The following is an 18,356-nucleotide window of genomic DNA, read 5'->3' as shown; positions in this document are numbered from 1 at the left end:
GGAACTGATTTGGCTCCAAGGTGACATGTTTGGCAACAGAATGTCAGAATCGAGCCAACCTTCTGTGGCGGTCTCGATAGTCTTGTTCCTGAGCCAGGCAGATCCGCAGTACTCCAGGGCACTGCTGATGACAACACAGCCAGGCTGGCTGATCGGCAGGACATGGAAGCGCAGCCCAGTCACTGGGGGCAGGGACTCTTCACAATCGGCTCCAATTAACCCTGCAACCAAAACCCTAACAGGTAGGGTAATCCGACAAACAGCAGGAAAGCTTGCCAGATGGTGCTCTCAATGGCAAGCTGTGCGGTTTTAGCTGGTTAGACTCCAGCAATACCCCAACACATATTCTGGTTTCCAAACCTTGGTTCTTTCCAACCAGAGCATTACAGGGTGCATCCAACATACCAAGGATGGTTTTAAACATTTCATTTCTGAACACTGGCACCTAAAGTATTTATCTTGAAAAATTGTGCCTTTTATCAAAACAAATCTTTATTATGGTAATTTACCCTCTAAAGATTTGGTGAAATAAATCACCAATTGTGGTAATCAATGTGTGTTAGATCCCAATATTCTTTTGATGAGCTCATAAGTTTTTTTTAAAACAACGCATTTAATTAAGTTACTCATAAATCCGTTTTTTTCAGCTTTATCTGATCTCTGTATTGTATAGTTTTTCTGGCACTCTTTCACTTGTGGAAAGAGAGAGAGAAAACCATGTCTGACAGATGGAAACTAGAATCGCCAATACAGTCAGAATAAGTGCTCTTCCCCACTGCTTGAATTTTAGGTATCTCAGGTCATTGGAACAGTTCAGTGTTTGCTTTGCTTAAATGTAGAAATGCTAGATTGTGCAAAGGTTTCAAGTAAACCCATAGGAGAATTCCTGTTAAATCCATTTTGGCTGAAATTACACTGGAAGCTTCTGCTTATCAAACACTAACACAGCATGGCTAACTTTTACTCATAACCAAATATTCTTTAGCTTACACGGGCTGTTTGAAGTAAGTAGAAAATACTTGGTTCTGCTTCTTTGGGGAAAAAAATTGAACAGTAAAATAATAGTCTTCAGAGTGTCTTGAACTAACCGATGATCTCATTCCTCATGTGAACACAGTAGAGTAGAATGTAAAACTTTCAGGAGATGAATGAATTTATGTTATTGATATTGACTCGTGCTTGAACTCAACGCTTTTTATTTAAGAGAATATTTTATTCAAGAAGTAACTTGGTCCATGTTTCCCATGTTGCCCCCATTTTTGTTCTGTTAGTGGAGCCCAGATGGTTACACCACTAGTCATGTTCCTCATTCATCCAAGTGTTGTACCTCTGACTGTTGTTGAGACTGAAACTACTGCAGCATGTTTGTAATGCGATTTGGAAACCTCTGATTGGGGGAGGGGGAGAGGAAAGAAAAATTCTAATGAGGTAGCTATTAGTTACTCACACATGATGCCTTTACTTGCATCATACCCTAAAGCAGCTCCCAAAGGCATATTGTTTTTCGTGGCACATGTATTGCTATCGTATCCATTATTCCTATCTGGCTAGATCAAATTTTGTTCCTCAAGTTAAATTGAGGAATATGGCTAAAAGTCAAGATAGTACTGGCCAGAGTTGAGTTGNTTTTTTTTTGCTTGATATTAGTTTCATCTTAATAAAAAACAAGTTGAACTACTTTTTAAGTTATTAACCCTTTGAATACTAAGCAGCGCCTTGGAACGTCTTTCCGACTTGAAAGGCGCTATACAAATGTAATTTGTTGTTTTTTTAAGCATGAGGCTCAAGAAGATTTATATTTAGTAACCCACAGAATTGTTTTCTTTGAATTTTCAGTAAAGAGCGCTGTAATGCACAATTACAAATGTACAATGTGAAACATTGTCTTCCCGACATGGAACGTGCAATACCAAATGCCAGAGGGATTATTATTATAACATTATTTCTTTGAATTTCTGATGATATGGGTGTCAATTGAAATGTGATATTGTCTGCTTTAAATATAACTAGTCTTTAGAGGATTAATTGTTTCTTTTTCAGATAGGGTTTCCGTTAAACTAAATGTAATCTGCGGGCATTGTAGTGCATCACATTTCCATTTTCAAAGGAGAAAACATTTGGAGCAGCAGGTAGGGGGAAGCAGAGGACTGAATCCAGATAAGAGAGAGCCGCCATAGTGGAAAAGTCTATATTAATATATCCTCAAGCTTAATCCATATGGTAACGAAATTCACTTCACAGTACAAAACATGTAAAAGCTTTGATTGGGCTAGATCCTAGGCAAAGGGACTTGCAGTTTTAGACTCCTGTAAGTCTTGGAACATTCTTTAAAATCCTAGTAGGAACCCAGAATCCAGACATTAAGTCTGCAATATTTCCAGATGTTTTCCCCTTCACGATATCTCTAAGTGCCATGCATATAATAATTGCAGTTATAAATGCATGCAGCATGAGGAGTTGTTACTAAGCCACTTTTTTTAATCCTAATACCTAACCCTCTCATGCACAGGTTCCCAGTGTGCTGGTTTGTTCAGTACTACAGTACTTGGTGGGTCATCAAGTGCCCCTAACCTGCAGGACTACGCCCGTTCTCATCGCAAAAAGCTGAGTGGTTCCAGCTATTTTTCCCAGAAAGATGGTAGGTTCCTTGGAATTGTTCTTTAGTTGCCTAGTCCTCATTACTTCAAGCAATTAGCCTGGGTCACCTCTGGCCTTTCCATCAGATTGGTATTTTTCAGTAGAAACGTATTATTATGAGGAGATTAAAGTGTTGCAGCATAAAAGTGCCTGACTGCCATTTTTTTTAAAGATCATCAAACCCTATATAACTACCCATAACACCCATTGTAAAGTAGATACTTAGAAGTAACCTACAAAGACTCTTTATGAATATTCAAACTCCTGAGGTATTATGACCTTCAGATATACCTCATCGCATTCCTGTTAGCTATAATTTGTATAAGATATCCTAAATCTGAGACTAATTTTATCATAGTGGAGCAAGTCAGTGAGCACCTCGCAGAAATAAATTGTCTCATGAAAAACGAACAACAAAGATAAGGTGTCGTATGAGCTCTCTATCTGGAAAATATGCTGAATTTTGTGTGGAGAAATTCAGTGCCTTGTGTCTACCACAGTTGCATAATAATTAGGTTAATTGTTTAATGATTAATTGCTCAGGGGTAACTCATTGCTATTCATACCAGAACCGCAACCATTGCAAAATGTTTATTGAAATAAAATGGAATGGTGAAAATGTCATTCAAAACCATCTGATTTTATGACAGAAGCACTGCCATTGTATTGTAATGTTTGATTGAATAGACTGCACATTAGAATGTGCATCTACTTCTTCTAAATTATGTTAGGGTTGTGGCTTTATGGTCACCAACCAACCCTCTATGGCCAGTTGTCATGTCTGCCTGGATGGTGTGTGTTAGGAAATAGATAACCATTGGATGCCTCATCATAACCAAGCAAGTTCCTCTCCTCCAAATCCACATGCCTTCCGGCTAGGACCATTCCATGGTGATCAGAATTCAAACTCCTGGTTTAAAATTAATTAAGATTGCACAGAATTATGGAATTTTCTTAAATTCACTCATTTGGAAGTTGGTTTTCTGCAGTCCTTTCCCAGCTCCCAGAATCATGGCTGCTTTTTCTTGTTATGGAGAATCAACGTGAACTCAACAAGCGCGTGGCTTAAACAAATGAACACTTGCTGGCTAGCAAAATGCCAGTACATTTTTTTCATCTTCATCCTATTCTTATTTAGCTCAAATATAAAATATTTTATTTGATTATTTTTTGATGTTTTTTTAAAAAAAATTAGGCACATATTTGATAGTCAATTTTATTAATTATTAAAATGTTGCAAACTGTCGGTCCCTGTAATATTGCACACAGAATCCGAGGGGAAAAGGTGGGGAGAGTTGCATAATTTGTGTGCAGTTTATTTGAAAAACCATATGATTAGCAGCAGAAGGTTTAGCTTTTTACCACTTCTGTTCTCTTTTCTAGTTTGAAAGATATATGCACTAAATGAACCATATATATGTGTTGGCAGTAAATAGCCATTATCAGAGAAGTGCAAATCAATTCTGTTGCCAACTGCACAGGGCCAGAAAGATTGACCTTTATTTTCCAAGATAATGTTCAAAATTGGCTGTCAAGGAGGAAAATCCTTAACGTTTAACAATAAATGTTAATTGTATAAGTAACAGCATGGCGGGAATACTTCTAGCTCAAGCCTATTATCCAATAACAAATCCCAGCTTTTTCTCCATATCCTTTTTATTTTATTTCTCTTCAAATACCTATCCAATTCCATTTTAAGTCTTTGAGTCTTATAGTTTCAAGACAAATTTCAGTGTTGAAATTCTTACACCCAGAGTATTTAGCATGGGTTTGCTGGTATAAATTATTTTCCAATAATTATTTGCAACCTTTAGCAAAATAGTTGCAGCTTTTAAAAATTAAATTTAAAATAAGCAAAATGGTTGTTTTTTATAACTTTGAAAGACTATTTTTCCCATCTTGATCACAGACAGACTAAGCTGCTGTTCAATTGGCTTTACTCTGCTGTGGTTTTAATACATTCAATGGAGTTAAATTAGCAATCTGGCATTATATGTTGTGTAGGTATCTAAATAATGACACTGACTGGTTCAGTATTAATCACTCACATGCCTTACGTTGGCTCACTTTGTTCTATACAATAGAGGTGCATTTGTCCCTACGGAAAGCATAATTTTCTTGCCACCTTAATTCCCCCTGAATTTCAATGTAAGCACACCCGAAAGTGTGTCGCAGGAAGATATTTAGTCTGTTTATTCACATTAATTTCAGTGGGAGAGAACACCATGGCTGTGTCTGGCATACTGATGTATGGATGTCTGGATGTATTCTATTATTCTGACAAAGGACATGACTTTGGGGTTTTCATGTATACAAGTGTGTGCTGTATCCGAACCTGTATTAATTTCTGCCTAATATATGACTCCAGTTATATTCTTGTGAAATTGTAATAGTTTTATTTTGCGCACAACTATTTTCATACCATTTTCCTGTTGCTTTTGTTAATTGAGCAGAAAGCTGTATTTTAGGGTTTGAGTATATGTTGGTCAGACTGAGAGCAGTAGGACAGGTGAAATGGGGATCTGCATTTTTGGTTGTGGTCAGATTGTACCTGGCTTTTCCTGGAAAATGTTGGTGCGCTAATACTATGTTTTATAAAGAAATCAACATTTTGTAAATGATACCTGATTTTAATAAGCCCTTGTCATAAGGCGGGTGTAATAACTGAGGATTGAAACGACTGCACCAGGGTCGATAACATAGCTACATCTCTTGTGTGATTGATTGATTGATTTTTTAAAATTCAGGTGTTTTTAGAAAAGGATTTATTTATGTTGCATTTTCCCTTCCTTCTCCTGCTGTTTTGAATGAGCTGACATTTTGGACATGACTGCCAGTGACGTGTGACTTGTTTACCTATCCTTGCAGCTGATGTGTCTGAGCCAAGCAACCGTGTGAGAGGGAAAGAATCAACCAATACTTTGCCAGCCTTTGGCAATAGTAGGATAAGATAAGTTTAATATGAAAAGTGTTGAATGGTTGTTTGACACTAGGATCTGAAAAGATGTGGCTTGTATTCTGTTTCACAGTTGGTTAAAACATGCTCATGGCCTTAATAAATTATAGGTTGCATGTTCCATGTCTGAACCTCACGATATAGTAGTAACTGCAACATTATCTGACTTTGCCTGGGTTAGATAGGACTTGTTTTTTATAGTGCCTTATCAAATCAAATTAATTACTGTCAAGCTCAGTAACTTTTTATAGGCAAATGCTGCAGCCAGTTTGCACACAGGAAGGTTCCACAAACATCCACGAATTAAATGAACAATTTACTTGAAGGATTGTCGGTCAGGACACCAGGAGAAAAGTCTCATCAGAAGGACAGCACCTCCAAGACTGCAATGCTTCCCTAGTACTGGAATCTCTCTCTAAATGGTGAGCTCAAATCTCAACATGGGCTTGAACCACAACCATCTGAACCAGATGTGAGAGTGCTGTTAGCTAAACCAAACCAGATACCTGAATATTCGAACAGGGAATAACCTGGGAAAACTTGTTGCCTTGGAGCAAGTTCTCCCAGCGAGAACTGAAAAATAATAAGCAGCCAAGCAAGGTGCAAGTAATGGTGTGTTACTTGCACCTTGAACCTCTCTAACTCTGAACCTATTGCCTGTTTTACACTGTTTCTAGTCACTTGGGTTAAATTCTAGTTTCAATGTTCCACTTTTGCAAAAAATGTTTATTTCTGTTTTAAATTTGCTTTTCTTCAAGTTCAAGTAAAGCTTTTTGATGAATTCAAAAATTGCTGCGCACCAAATGTCGAACAATGTTATAAGGATTTGCAGCAGTGAGAGGTGAGACCTATGTTCCCAGAGAAATGAGGATTAATTTAAATGGATTTAAGCTTCAGCAATGCATAGACTCACTTCAAAGCAATTCGTCTGACACAATAAATAGAGAAATGTTAATGTAGATGGATATATATTTGAAACATTTTGATTGACCATCCAAATGACACTAATCCCTGACAGGATTTTGCAGTTTAAGATCCCCTCTAAGAATGCAAGTTGAATTTGAAAGTGCATCTGAGTGACCTATGTTATAATAATGGCTATAATCCAGTCTCGTTGTGGAATAGGGAACTGGAGGCAGATTGAAGGTCACAGAATTTTCCGGGCTAGACTAGAATTTTGTGAGTATACATTATAGCTTTGCTTTGTATAGATTTTCTCAACCTTTAGATAGAAAATAAAAAGATGCTGATTGAGCTGCTGTAGATTTCCAGCATGTCTGTTTTGGGAAAGATGGGTTAGTGCATTGGATGTGATTCTTTAACAGTGCAATACAGGACATGCAGTACTAGCTCATGTTATTCCTTTAAGATGCTGATTTGTGCATTTCCAGGACTAGAGCATTTGGAGTATAGTGTAAAGCTGCTAGCTCATAGATGAGCAATATAGGGGTAGATGCTCACTTGTTAGTTTTGGCTTTATTATTGTGCAACATGTTTTTTTTTATTGGTGATTTTAGATTGTGGTAATTTGCCCAGGTTTACATCACCTATAGGACAAATATGCATGTTACAGTGTAGTACCCTTCAAAATCTGTTTCTTTTTTTTATTTTGCTCTAATGTGTCTCACTGCAAGTATTGTAGATGTTTCAGTACAGAAGGTTCTCTGTACATTGTTCCTGTGCTGGGCTAGCCCAGGAAGCTGTACCATGCTAGTGACTATTATAGACATCAGTGAAACCTGTCCTCCTGCCCGCTTGGCAACCTGTAGTTGAATCATCACCAGTGCGCACCCTGATTGATTCATAATGTGTCCCAACGAATCTGGAGAATGGACTTCACATTGCTGAGCTCTCCAGTGGTGAAATTCTGAAATAATAGCAGCACCACTGTGGATTTGAAGGACGCCAGAGATAGAATTGCTTTGAACAAGGTACTTCAGTGACCCATGGCATGGTGTCACCTAAATCACTTGCTCCTTTGGGAATCCTATTTTTCTGTCAACTACAACAGTCCAGTCACATCTAATGACACAGTTTGTCGTCACTGCAAGACTCCTAACTTCTAATGTGGCACCTATTGGTGCACTGTATTTTGATAGCACCCACATTGGCTGCAACATGCCAAAAAGTAGGCACAGTATTGTAGGGGCAATATAAAGGCATAACTATCTTATGTGGATTTACTCCTGACTGCGAACTGCAGTAAGTTATACAATTCAAGGTTTAAATTGTTTCAGCCTGATAACATTCATCTCTTCTATGTTGGTTGTCCAAAAGAAATGGCATTATGCTGGGTTGCAGTTGAATTGCAGTGGGATGGGAAGGTGGGCGAGTGGATGGATGTGTAGAAAGATGAGTTGTCTGTTTTTTTTATATACGTGATGGATATGTCCTCTGGCAGCCAAACTCTGGACAGCATCAATCACTGTAGACATCTTCTCACTCATCTGCCCTGGCATGACAACTGAAGCAGAGCGAGGACTGCGTTGAAGTGAGAGGCCTTGACAGGAAAGAAATGGTTTACATTTTAAAATCCATTTGTGTAACATGGGCAGCTCTATGTTTGAAAGACTTGCATTGCAGTACTTCAATGTTAGTTTTAACTTCAGTCATTTTTGTTTCCTCAGAAATGTTATCTATGCCAGCCGTTAAAAGATTTTCTGTCTCGTTTGCAAAGCATCCGACTAATGGTATGTTTGCTTCTTTTCAATTATCCTTTACAATCTTAACTTTTTGATCTTTTTTGCATGTTTCTTAATCTTTAAATATGCACTCGCCTTTCAAAAATCTTTTAAATGTCCACTTCAATCTTTGTCTTTTCTTGATTTCCCCCCCCCCCCCCTTTACAGATCTGATACCTTTGTTATTATTGCAGGTTGTATTTCAGCTCTTCTGCAACAAAAAAAAAACTTGAATAGAATTCAATGATACTTTTGTAAGGTGGCACTTTTCTAACCCTTTTCACTTCAATATGACGTTTTCCTTTCTAAGAGCTTCCCATCAGTACAGAATGACTGTTTGCACGGCCCAATCATTTCACTGATTGAAATTCAGACTGACGACCATTCGCAGTTCCCGATTCACTTTATTATCTTGCTTTAATCTTCAGAGAACTGTCTATCTCTCAGTGATTTCATGTTTCCATCCAATAAGCCGCTTGATCTTATTGGGCTGTACCCGTAGGTCGAACCAACTGGCAACTTAACAAATGATGGATATTCTGTGGCAAAATCTGGAGGAATCGCAAAAAATTTAAATCATTAGTCATCAGACCAGGCAATAGGTCATCAGATACATCACAGAAAGATTCTTCAGAATGTCATACAGTAAAACCTGCATAAATCTTATCTTTATAAATTGTATAAACGCCTAAGTCATACCTTCAGCCGAGTTCCATTCAGTTTCCTATCAAAACCACTTAGATTTCTTTTCACTATTTAAATGAATCACTTCCTAACTCGTAACGGCACTCACTCACCCTCCATTCCTCCCGCACTTACCAACTGCATTGAATCGCGGTAAACAGTCTTGATCTGTCGCCGCATGCGCAGAAGAACTTCATTTCCTGTAATTCAATGCGATTCCAATGCTTGTCGGTAAATACGCATGTGGCATGGGTCAAGACGCATTGAATCTCCCATGCACAGTTACTAGCTGCAGTGACAAACTACCAAATGCGCACTTACAAGCTGCATTAAATTATTCACGTGCAGTGTAGATTATTGATTAAATCAGATTTTTTTATGTTTTACATAATATGCCAGCAACTCGGACTTCCAAGCAAGTCACATTAAATGTTATGGTCCCGACTGATATGACTTCCTTGAGTTTTACTGTATTACAGTAAATGGAGACATCCTTATTTATGGAGAGGACTCTCCCAACAGAACAGAAAACTGAGCAAGAATTAGCTTATTTTTACTCATTCTTGGGAGGTGAGCGACCTTGGTGTGGGCAGCATTTCTAGTCACCTCCTTCCTTTGCATCAATAAGTTGATTCATCGGGAATGCATACAGGCAGTGCATCTTTCACTGCATCTGTTCACTGAAAACAGATTTACACAATGGATTTTACTAAAGAAAGTGTTTATGAGTTAGTTTTATATTTTTTATTTTCTGGTCCAAATTGGGTGATCTCAAGACAATTCAGCATTAAGGGCTACAGTTAACCTCAGTACCCCTGGGTTAGGGAGTGACAAATCAGCCAGCGTTCCTGCTGCTGATCTCTGTGTGTTGACTTTCTCTTCGAAGGACGAGTGTGAAAGTTGTGTGTAGGCGTGATTCAGCTTGTTTGTGAGTGCCCAAAGTCAAATATTCTGCTAATGTCAAGTCTAGGCTCGTACATGAACAATTTCCATTGGCCGTGAGTGTTCATGGAGCCCAGTACAACTAGAAAGATGTTGAACACATTTGGGGAGGGGAGTCGATTGGTGAGTGAAGGGGAAACTATTCTTTTTCAAATGTGTATAAGTTATTCTTACTCATTTCAAGCAAAGCCAACCTCTTCACTGATCCTCCGTGTGGATACGTAAAACAGTGTAATCCACTCAAACATGCCATTGCCTGCGTTCTCTTTCAGTTATTAAACCAAAGAGACCGCAAACACTTTGAACACACTTAACAGAACTAATCTCTCAATGAAATTGGTTCAGAAATATTGATTCAAATATTTATTGCACAGCTATATTTAATCTAAAAGGTGGTATTCAGCTTATGTGCGTGATCCTAAATGGGTCATGGGTCACTGTTTTCATTTTGGTTTTAATACTCTCCGGAATTAGATAAACAGGGCGGGTCCCTCCAGGGAGAGAGTTTTCATTCCATTCCAATAAATATTTCTAGAATTTCCACGTGTAGGTGGGAGGCATCGAACTCTGTTTGGTTTGGATACTCTTAAACATAGCAAAGGAGTTCCATATGTGTCAGACACCTAGCTGACCAAACATTTATAAAGAAGAAAAAATATTTCTTCCTTCCTCTCCCATCCCCTCCTCTGTCGAAGGTGGTGGTGGTGATGGGACCATAGGTAGCATAATCTCAAGGTGTCATTTTTGTTTAAACCCAAACAATAAATTTTAGCATCCTATTCCACCTTAGACAAACTTCATCCTGTGTGTGTGTGTGTGATACAGTTGCACTCACAAATGCAATCATGCATACATTTACGTATTCCACACATTCCAGCAATGGATCACTGGATAGCAATCAGGAACGGGGAACTTCCCACCCCTTTGTGTAACTAACGGTTATACCAGTACTCCCCAGTGCCGTTCTGGTTGAGATTGACTGTGTTAATCGGAATTGAACCCGAAAGCTGTCTGGTGTGTATGGCTCAGAACTCACTGATCAATCAGGGTAGCCCAATCTTCATGTTTTGGACAAGTGGTTATACTATAACTTCAACTACAATATTGAGCTCATATTTGTGCCTTGTTATTTAACTGAGATATTTTGGAAGTATCTGCAGTGCAAGTTGCCTGGGATTTGGGCTACATACACTAAATTCACAGTATGTCCTGGGAGTGGAAAATACCTCAGATGCATTGATCGATCAGTGCAAGCTTAAGGATTACACACATTTGCTTTGCTCCAGTGTGTAAATGCTTTCAAGAGTAGAAAGCCAGATGAGAATTATGAGATTACCTTCAGCTTCAGTGCTAATTTTTTTACATAAAGCCCGTTTGATCTGCTCTTTAGAACTTTGTAGTCCCTACTCTGGGTGAGAAACAATGTGTTGATTCTCACCCAGAGGAAACGATGGATTTAGATTAAACTTGGGCAGCAGGTGTTCTTAGACTGCTTGGATTTGTATAATTTATTGTTGGCAGATGAAGTAGAGTTCTTTCCCTTTGATCACTAAATGTGTTTCAAGATTACTTCATCACATAATGTGGAGTCAACACTCCATGAAAACAAGGTTGTACAGATGCTCAATGCTCCTGTGCATGCCAGTCTACTCTGGTAAGATGTTGATGCAACTATAAGGCTGTGGCATTTAGTTTGAGGCATATCAATGTTGATGAACTTAATATTACATAAGCTATACTGTTGAAATACATTAGTCACTACACTGATGGTGGAGTTTAATTCACACATAGTAACAATCTCCACATGAAACTGGATATTCATACTTAACAGCACAGGTGGTCACAGCAATAATGTGCAAACCTCAAGTAGTGCAAATTTTTTAAAAGTTTTTTTAAGATCAGTCAGTGTGGTGATTGTAGCAGGCTCACCTCAGACTGATTTACTATTTAGATGATTTGTGGAAACTGAGTTACTAGGATTGTGTATCTGAGCCATTGCACCCAACGCCACACCACCACCTGGAGATTCTAGTTCAATTCCAATCTCTGCATTTCATCGATTCAATGATCAAACCACGTTTAAATATGAACAGAATGCCAGAAAAAGAAATGTGTTAGTTGGATACAATTCAAGTACATGTTTTTGGGACATCCTCCCGACGTGCAAGGTGCTATAAAAATGTAATTTTGTTGTTGTTCTTGAGTCTAGCTCTATATCTGTGGTACATTATTATTTCCTCTGATGTCTGAGATTATTTGACCAATTACAGATGCACGTTTATAATTTTATTTATTGGTAACTGTCCTTTTGCTGTCTTATTTTGTACGCTTCTGGTGCCCGCTCCCCAGACCTGCTTGGTGATCATCACGTGGCCCAGTTGCTAAGACGGTGTTCAGCCGACAACAGCTTTTCCCAGAACTTTGCCCTTGATGGTGCCTTGGCCCGGCACCTCCACCAGTGCTCGTACCACCTCCGCCTCTTCAAGAACTGGCTGATCTCTGGGCAGGATGACTTTGACTGCCTCTACGGTATCGCGTGCTTGTTGCTGCACGGTTGGCTTTGAATGAATTTCTCAAGCCATTGCAGCTTGGAAATATGGATGTGCCACTGAGCTTTGCCAAACACAAATTTGTTCTTGCCTCCATACACTATTAGGAGCCTGCAGCCACTGTTGTTCCCACAGAGGCAGAATTGCTGACTGCTTTTGAAGCCTGGATATAAAATGTTTTCTGATATAATAGATAACTTTACAGGTTGAAAATCAGATTATATATCACCCAAGGTCTACAGTTTTAAGTACTGTCATTTATTCACATTTCTGCATGCTATAGAAATATACATAGAAAATTAATAACCTTATAAAACACAGAAATTGAACTTTGTGAGAACCCATCTAATGATCATAGTTTCTGGGCACAGATTCAGTGCTTTTACTTACCTGCTGATGTTTTTAAGTCTGATTTTTAGCACGTAAAACCGTGTGCTGTTGTCTGTCCAAGAATACTAACGCTGACGTTTTCTCTCTTCTGCTGGGTGCAAGCTACTCAGAGGTGTCTGGAGGCAGGAGTCTTGCAACTCATTCTTGGCAGTGTTTAGAGTAAAAGCAGTTGAAATGCTCTTGTTGTTTGTGCCTGGCTTTTTTTCAGCAGGCTTTGCACTACAGTGATCGAAATTAAACATTGGTGGATATCGAGGATTGCTTTGCTAGTGATTTTGTGACCATCAGGCAAATACACTAGGTCACATTTAAAAAGGAAGGGTATGTCATAAAAATACAGTACCTAAACTTTAACTTTAGATCAATAGAACTCATCAAAGTTGAGGAAAATTGCTTTCAATCCATTTTGATTTTTTAAGGTATTAAAAGTTTCTTAAATTTAAGCAAAGCAATCCCTTTTGTTATTATATCCGAGTTGGCTTCACGCCATCCTAGCAATTGTAGCATTGCAATAGTGCAAATGCGAAGATCAAGGACTATCTATTTAAAATAAAAGCCCTGAACAAAAACAATCTCGTTCACCCATACTCTGCCTCTTATTTTAGTTTTTTGAGGTGGGAGTTGCTTGTATTTTTGTTTTGAAGTAAAAAAAATTTGTTCTGTTAACACAAGGAGTTGTACAGTTTGAAATGAAGTTACCACACAGATATTCTCTCCTGAGTGTATGTACCTTTCCAATTAGTCAGCTGCAAGTGTCTTATCATGTTTTTGCTCAGAGCAAGTTAAAGAGCACCTTAGTTCCACTAGCATGGGTTATTTGTGATCTCTACACCTACTGAGGTAGTTGCATAAAATCATAGAATGTCACAGCAAATAAATGGTGATTCAGCCCATTAAATCTCTGGTTTTCGCCACATGAACCAACTAATCTAATCCTCTCCCGGTCGCTTCCCATATCCTTTAATATTACTTAATTTCAAGCATCTGTCTAATTCTCTTTTAAACTGTATGGGCTTTGCCTCTGCAGTTTGTGGCAGAGAATACCACATTCCAACCACCCACTGTGTAAAGGCACTTTCTCCTTACATTCCCTTTAAATCTTTTTGTGATTCTCTTGGATCCCTCATCACCTCGCTGAATGTTTTTGTGAAGTATAGCTTTTTTACTGCCTGATTTTTAAAAAGATATTGGACGTTTTGTATAGTTTATTAATATTAGTATGGCATTGGTATTAGTGCACTCAGTTTGCCTGACCATTGTGTGAAAAGGAGAGTGATCACAGGTTAGGAGAGGAATGAAGTGTAATTGCCAGAAATTGGCTCCTATCCAGTCGTTTAATTTTGAACTCTGTAGCTGGTGTATGAGCTCCAAGGCAACCATGGTTTGGCTGCTAAAGTTTGCTTCTCAAGTGTAATGGTTGTCATTGTATAAATGCCAAAAATCTGGCATAACTAGCACAAAATGGGAGCAAAGCAGCATGGCTTGTCCATTCATCTAAGTTTAATAAATAAATATGACACACTATGCTGCCAATTTTATTGTAAACTTGAGTTAGTGATTTGCAGTATTCCCTAGAATATTAATCAGTGTTAATCAATATTAAACATACCTAGAAATTAATCCCATGTTGTTGACTAGTATTAAAACTTAAATATTGTATCGTTTTGGATGCTACGTTTAAAATTTATTGATATTTGTTTCTCTCAAAAGCTGTATTGCATAGTAGACTGTCACCCAAAGTCTGATTTTTTGACGATGTGTTTAGAAGTTGGATATGTAGTTGGATAATGGAAACAAAGTGGTCCTTTGTTTCTTAGCATGCCGGAGTAATTTACAGATCACAGAACCAAATGCAGTACTTGTGAAATGGTCATATTGACGATCCTTCTTTAGTCAGTGTGGGTCTGTGCTGATTAAGGAATTGTTTTGTTCATTTTGCAAATTACAGGTTAGTTTCTAACGCTGCTAAGTTGGAAATGGTAGTTTGGTGTTTTCTGAAACTCTTTACAGAAATAAAAATGAATGGAAGTTTATTTCTTTTAATCAATGTCTGATTCTGCAGTTATTAAGAAACTAGTCTATTTCCCTAACCTTTACAAAATTAACCAACATAACATTCTGCTTGTAAAAGACTGAACCCACTGATCATTCCCCTCTCTTTTCAGTCTGTTAAAGAATTGCATAAAATATACAGAAGGTGCCAAAAATAAAGTCCTTTGCAGTTTATCAAAGAAAATAATTAGTTGTCTTTTTTGTTAATGTATCATAGCTTAGAGAAGCCTCTGTGGCTGATGTTGAATGAAGGGTAACTGCAACAGAACCCACTTCTGGACAGTTACATGTATATAGACTGGAGTCCATTTCTTCCTTTCTTCATCTCTTTTACCTCCCCCCCAATAATTCATACGCCAACTATGATATTATTGCTGCAACTACTGTGCAGCTCATTTTTAATGTGGAGGTTGCTCACTGCAGCATCCATGTCATCACAGGTTGCTGATTTTCATTTTCTCTATGCTTTGTGCTTTCTGGAATCATCAGGAATGTGCCCATAGTCCCTTATTAGCCCTCAACAATAGTAGCCTAAGAGCCGGGCTAGGTTATCCTAGTATAGACCTGCAAGCAAGAGAAAGGTCAATTTAAAATTTGAATTATCACACATTACTAAACTGGTTTAGCTTTTGTTTAGGCAGAAAACTAAAAAAATGTTTGTGTACTCGATTAGATATTTGTGAAACCGCTCATGTAGAATTTTTTTTAAAAAAACAACAACCACTCAAAATGCCTGAGATCGAAAAGCGATCGCAACGGGTCAATCAGCTTCTGAAAGAGAGAAGGCTAGGTAAATGTCTCAGGCAATCGAGACGATTCACTTCTAAAGTGTTGAGCCCTCTTTCCCCCTCCATTGCTGATTGGCTTGCTGTGCATTTTCATTTGATGCCTGAAACTTTGCGTAAAAGCACTCTCCTGCTGAGAGGCAATGTTGCATGTGGAATGCTAGTGGATTTATAGTTTATGATATGTGTGTGTTTTTTTGCTCGGGTTTTGTTGCCATCACTTACTTTTCTATTGATTCAGAGGGCTCCCTCATAGTGGCTTTGGGATTGCATGTGTCACATTGCGAAATGTTGTAGCAGACATGTCTTGCATTGGAGTTTGCATTGATGTGAGCTTAGCACAGTTTATAAGGATTGTGGAGTGTAAATGCTTTGCGATGTAAAGTACTGATTTTGTTTTTGTTCGACCTTGTCATTGGTGTATTTTACTTGAAGTATATATTTTTAGTCTTGTTGAAACTTGACCTGAAGATATACTGAACATAAATGTACTTATTCTGCTAAATATTGCGATCGTAATATTGATATTTAGCTCCATTATTTCTCATGTTCTTTTACAGTTAGTCATTTATCTAAATGCATCGTCATTTTAGGTTACAGTTAGGCATATGATATTATCAATTTTGGCTAGTGCAATAAATTATATGTATATATATTGTTACATAATTTATATTCTAGTAATATCTTTCTGGGAAATGTCTTGGTCCAAGTGATAAGCTTGGTGTGTTTTCTTCACATTTCCTATCATTTTTATCACGAGGTAGCAGTGAATTTTCATGGCATTTTTTATATTGCCATAAACCATCGTATTGTACATTCCCTCTATGTAAACCAATGAGCGCCAGCTGGAAGCATCTTTGACTGAGATACTCAGCAGCAAACATTGTTTGGTAGAATGTGCGCTCCATTCTCCTTTTCCCCACCATACTGATGAAGGACCATTCAACTGGTTTCAAAAGTATTAAGAATTTGGCACTCGCAAGGTACTTTTATTTAGTTCTTTGGAATTGGCTGTGATGGAGGGAGCTTGAACAGGAGAATCATGGAATTATAAAAAAAAGACCATTCCAGGCAAACCCTACTGCTGACATTATTGTCAACTCCATGATACGCACTTTATGCTGGCAAATAGCTTAGATACTTCCCATTCTCCAAAGGCAAACTAACACCACAATGTTCCTCATGCCTCAGGGGCAGTGAAATAGTTCTATCCCATAGACTGTTTCAACCTGTACTAATCTCTAAAATCTCCCAGCCAGTTAGTTGCTCAGTTTTTTTTAAAGTTAATTAACACAGCATCATCTGTTTTTGATGGAGTATGTTCCACACACCCACTATCATGTGGGAAAATTCTGCCTCCCTCTAAACCTCAAACTGCTGAATTTCCCATGGTAACTTAGAAATCACTCCCTATGACGCGTAGTTACTTAGAAGAATTTCTGATTTATCTTCCACTTACACTGCTTTCCTTCCTTCCCACTTGACCCTGCTCCGGTTTATTTTTTTTTTAAAAAAGGTTCTTGTATTATGATCGGCTACAATTATTGGAAGGTGGGAGAATTCAAATTGTTAAAAAAAAAAATTTTAAAAAGGTCAATTAAAACCGTGAACTCCTTCTGTATTTCCCCATGTTTATTATCTGGCCTCTTTGACAAAAAATGATTAACCGTGTACAAGGTGAGTATATTATTTATGGGCCATGGGGAGGCAAACTGGTGGTGCGGAGTGAAAACCTTTCAAAGGACAAGTATCCCTAGTGATTTTCTCCTGAAGCATCGCCTGCCTCTTACCTATGTGTATGTGAAGGAATACGTATTTCGGAGAGTGAGAAAGGCTGCGTGCACCAAGAGGTGAGTGATGTACTTTCTGAACATGCCCTACAGTCCGCCATACAAGTGTGAAGCTATCCTATTGATGTATGACTGCCTAAGTAAAATCTTTCTTATTTCTGCCTTTAGTATTGAATCTCTGATAGAAAAATACGAGAAACAGTTGCAAAGATAAAACTAGAATATATGGGAGGTTGAACAAGTTTAGATGTTCTTTTGCTACAATGGATCTGTGACATGCAAAGGCAACCTGATTTACCCACATTTTTCTTTTGATTCAATGAAATTAATCCAGTTGTACAGCTGGAACAAAACTGTCTGAGAAAGTGACTTGCCAAGCCATTACGTTGGATGTAGACTTGGGTGATGTAACTTTTAGGCTAGTCCTCTTGTTCCTGCTATGAAATTGAACAAATTGTTCAATTAAAACCATATTCAAGTCTGAAACTCTGATGCAGTGTATACAATTGTGTGACATATTGTGAATAATCCATTACATTCCAAAGATATCTAACCCATTCATTTGCTATCAACATCTACGAGCGATCGAAAGTGGAATGATGCAACAATGGAAGGCAAAAAATTGGGCAACTGCTGATTGTGTCATAACTTGCTATACACATTCCTGTTATTGAGGAGGCAGGCTGGCATGGTCATTATCTCAATATGTCGGACTTCCCTTTGGTTCACCAGTCTTGGAAACTTCAATGTTTGCTTTTTGCGTTATATTTTGAAATTGCTATGTTTGCTAGTGTACAGTAGTATACTGGCAAACAACAATTTCAAAATATATTTCACATGGTTTTATGAAAATTTATGTGAACTTAACTGCGCTATGGTTGGCTGCTTCA

General features: G+C 38.1%; 1 protein-coding gene across 10 annotated transcripts in view; it reads left to right on the top strand.

The window, feature by feature from the left end:
* ppip5k1a (diphosphoinositol pentakisphosphate kinase 1a) overlaps positions 1-18,356 on the top strand; it is a 62,215-nt gene that overhangs the window by 37,459 nt on the left and 6,400 nt on the right. For 3 of the 10 annotated variants that reach the window (XM_007908440.2, XM_007908435.2, XM_007908434.2), the window contains 3 exons: positions 2,510-2,638; positions 8,221-8,283; positions 12,250-12,429. The exons of 1 other annotated variant lie outside the window; for it this stretch is intronic. In XM_007908440.2, coding sequence (XP_007906631.1) covers positions 2,510-2,638; positions 8,221-8,283; positions 12,250-12,429 — 372 coding nt within the window. The remainder of the gene's footprint in view (positions 1-2,509; positions 2,639-8,220; positions 8,284-12,249; positions 12,430-18,356) is intronic. 6 more of the 10 variants (XM_007908457.2, XM_042342904.1, XM_007908448.2 and 3 more) reach the window with 2 other exon arrangements.

Source organism: Callorhinchus milii, unplaced genomic scaffold (assembly GCF_018977255.1).
Source record: "Callorhinchus milii isolate IMCB2004 unplaced genomic scaffold, IMCB_Cmil_1.0 Scaffold22, whole genome shotgun sequence".
Classification (NCBI taxonomy): Eukaryota; Metazoa; Chordata; class Chondrichthyes; order Chimaeriformes; family Callorhinchidae; genus Callorhinchus; species Callorhinchus milii.
This window is presented reverse-complemented; position numbering and strand designations above follow the sequence as displayed.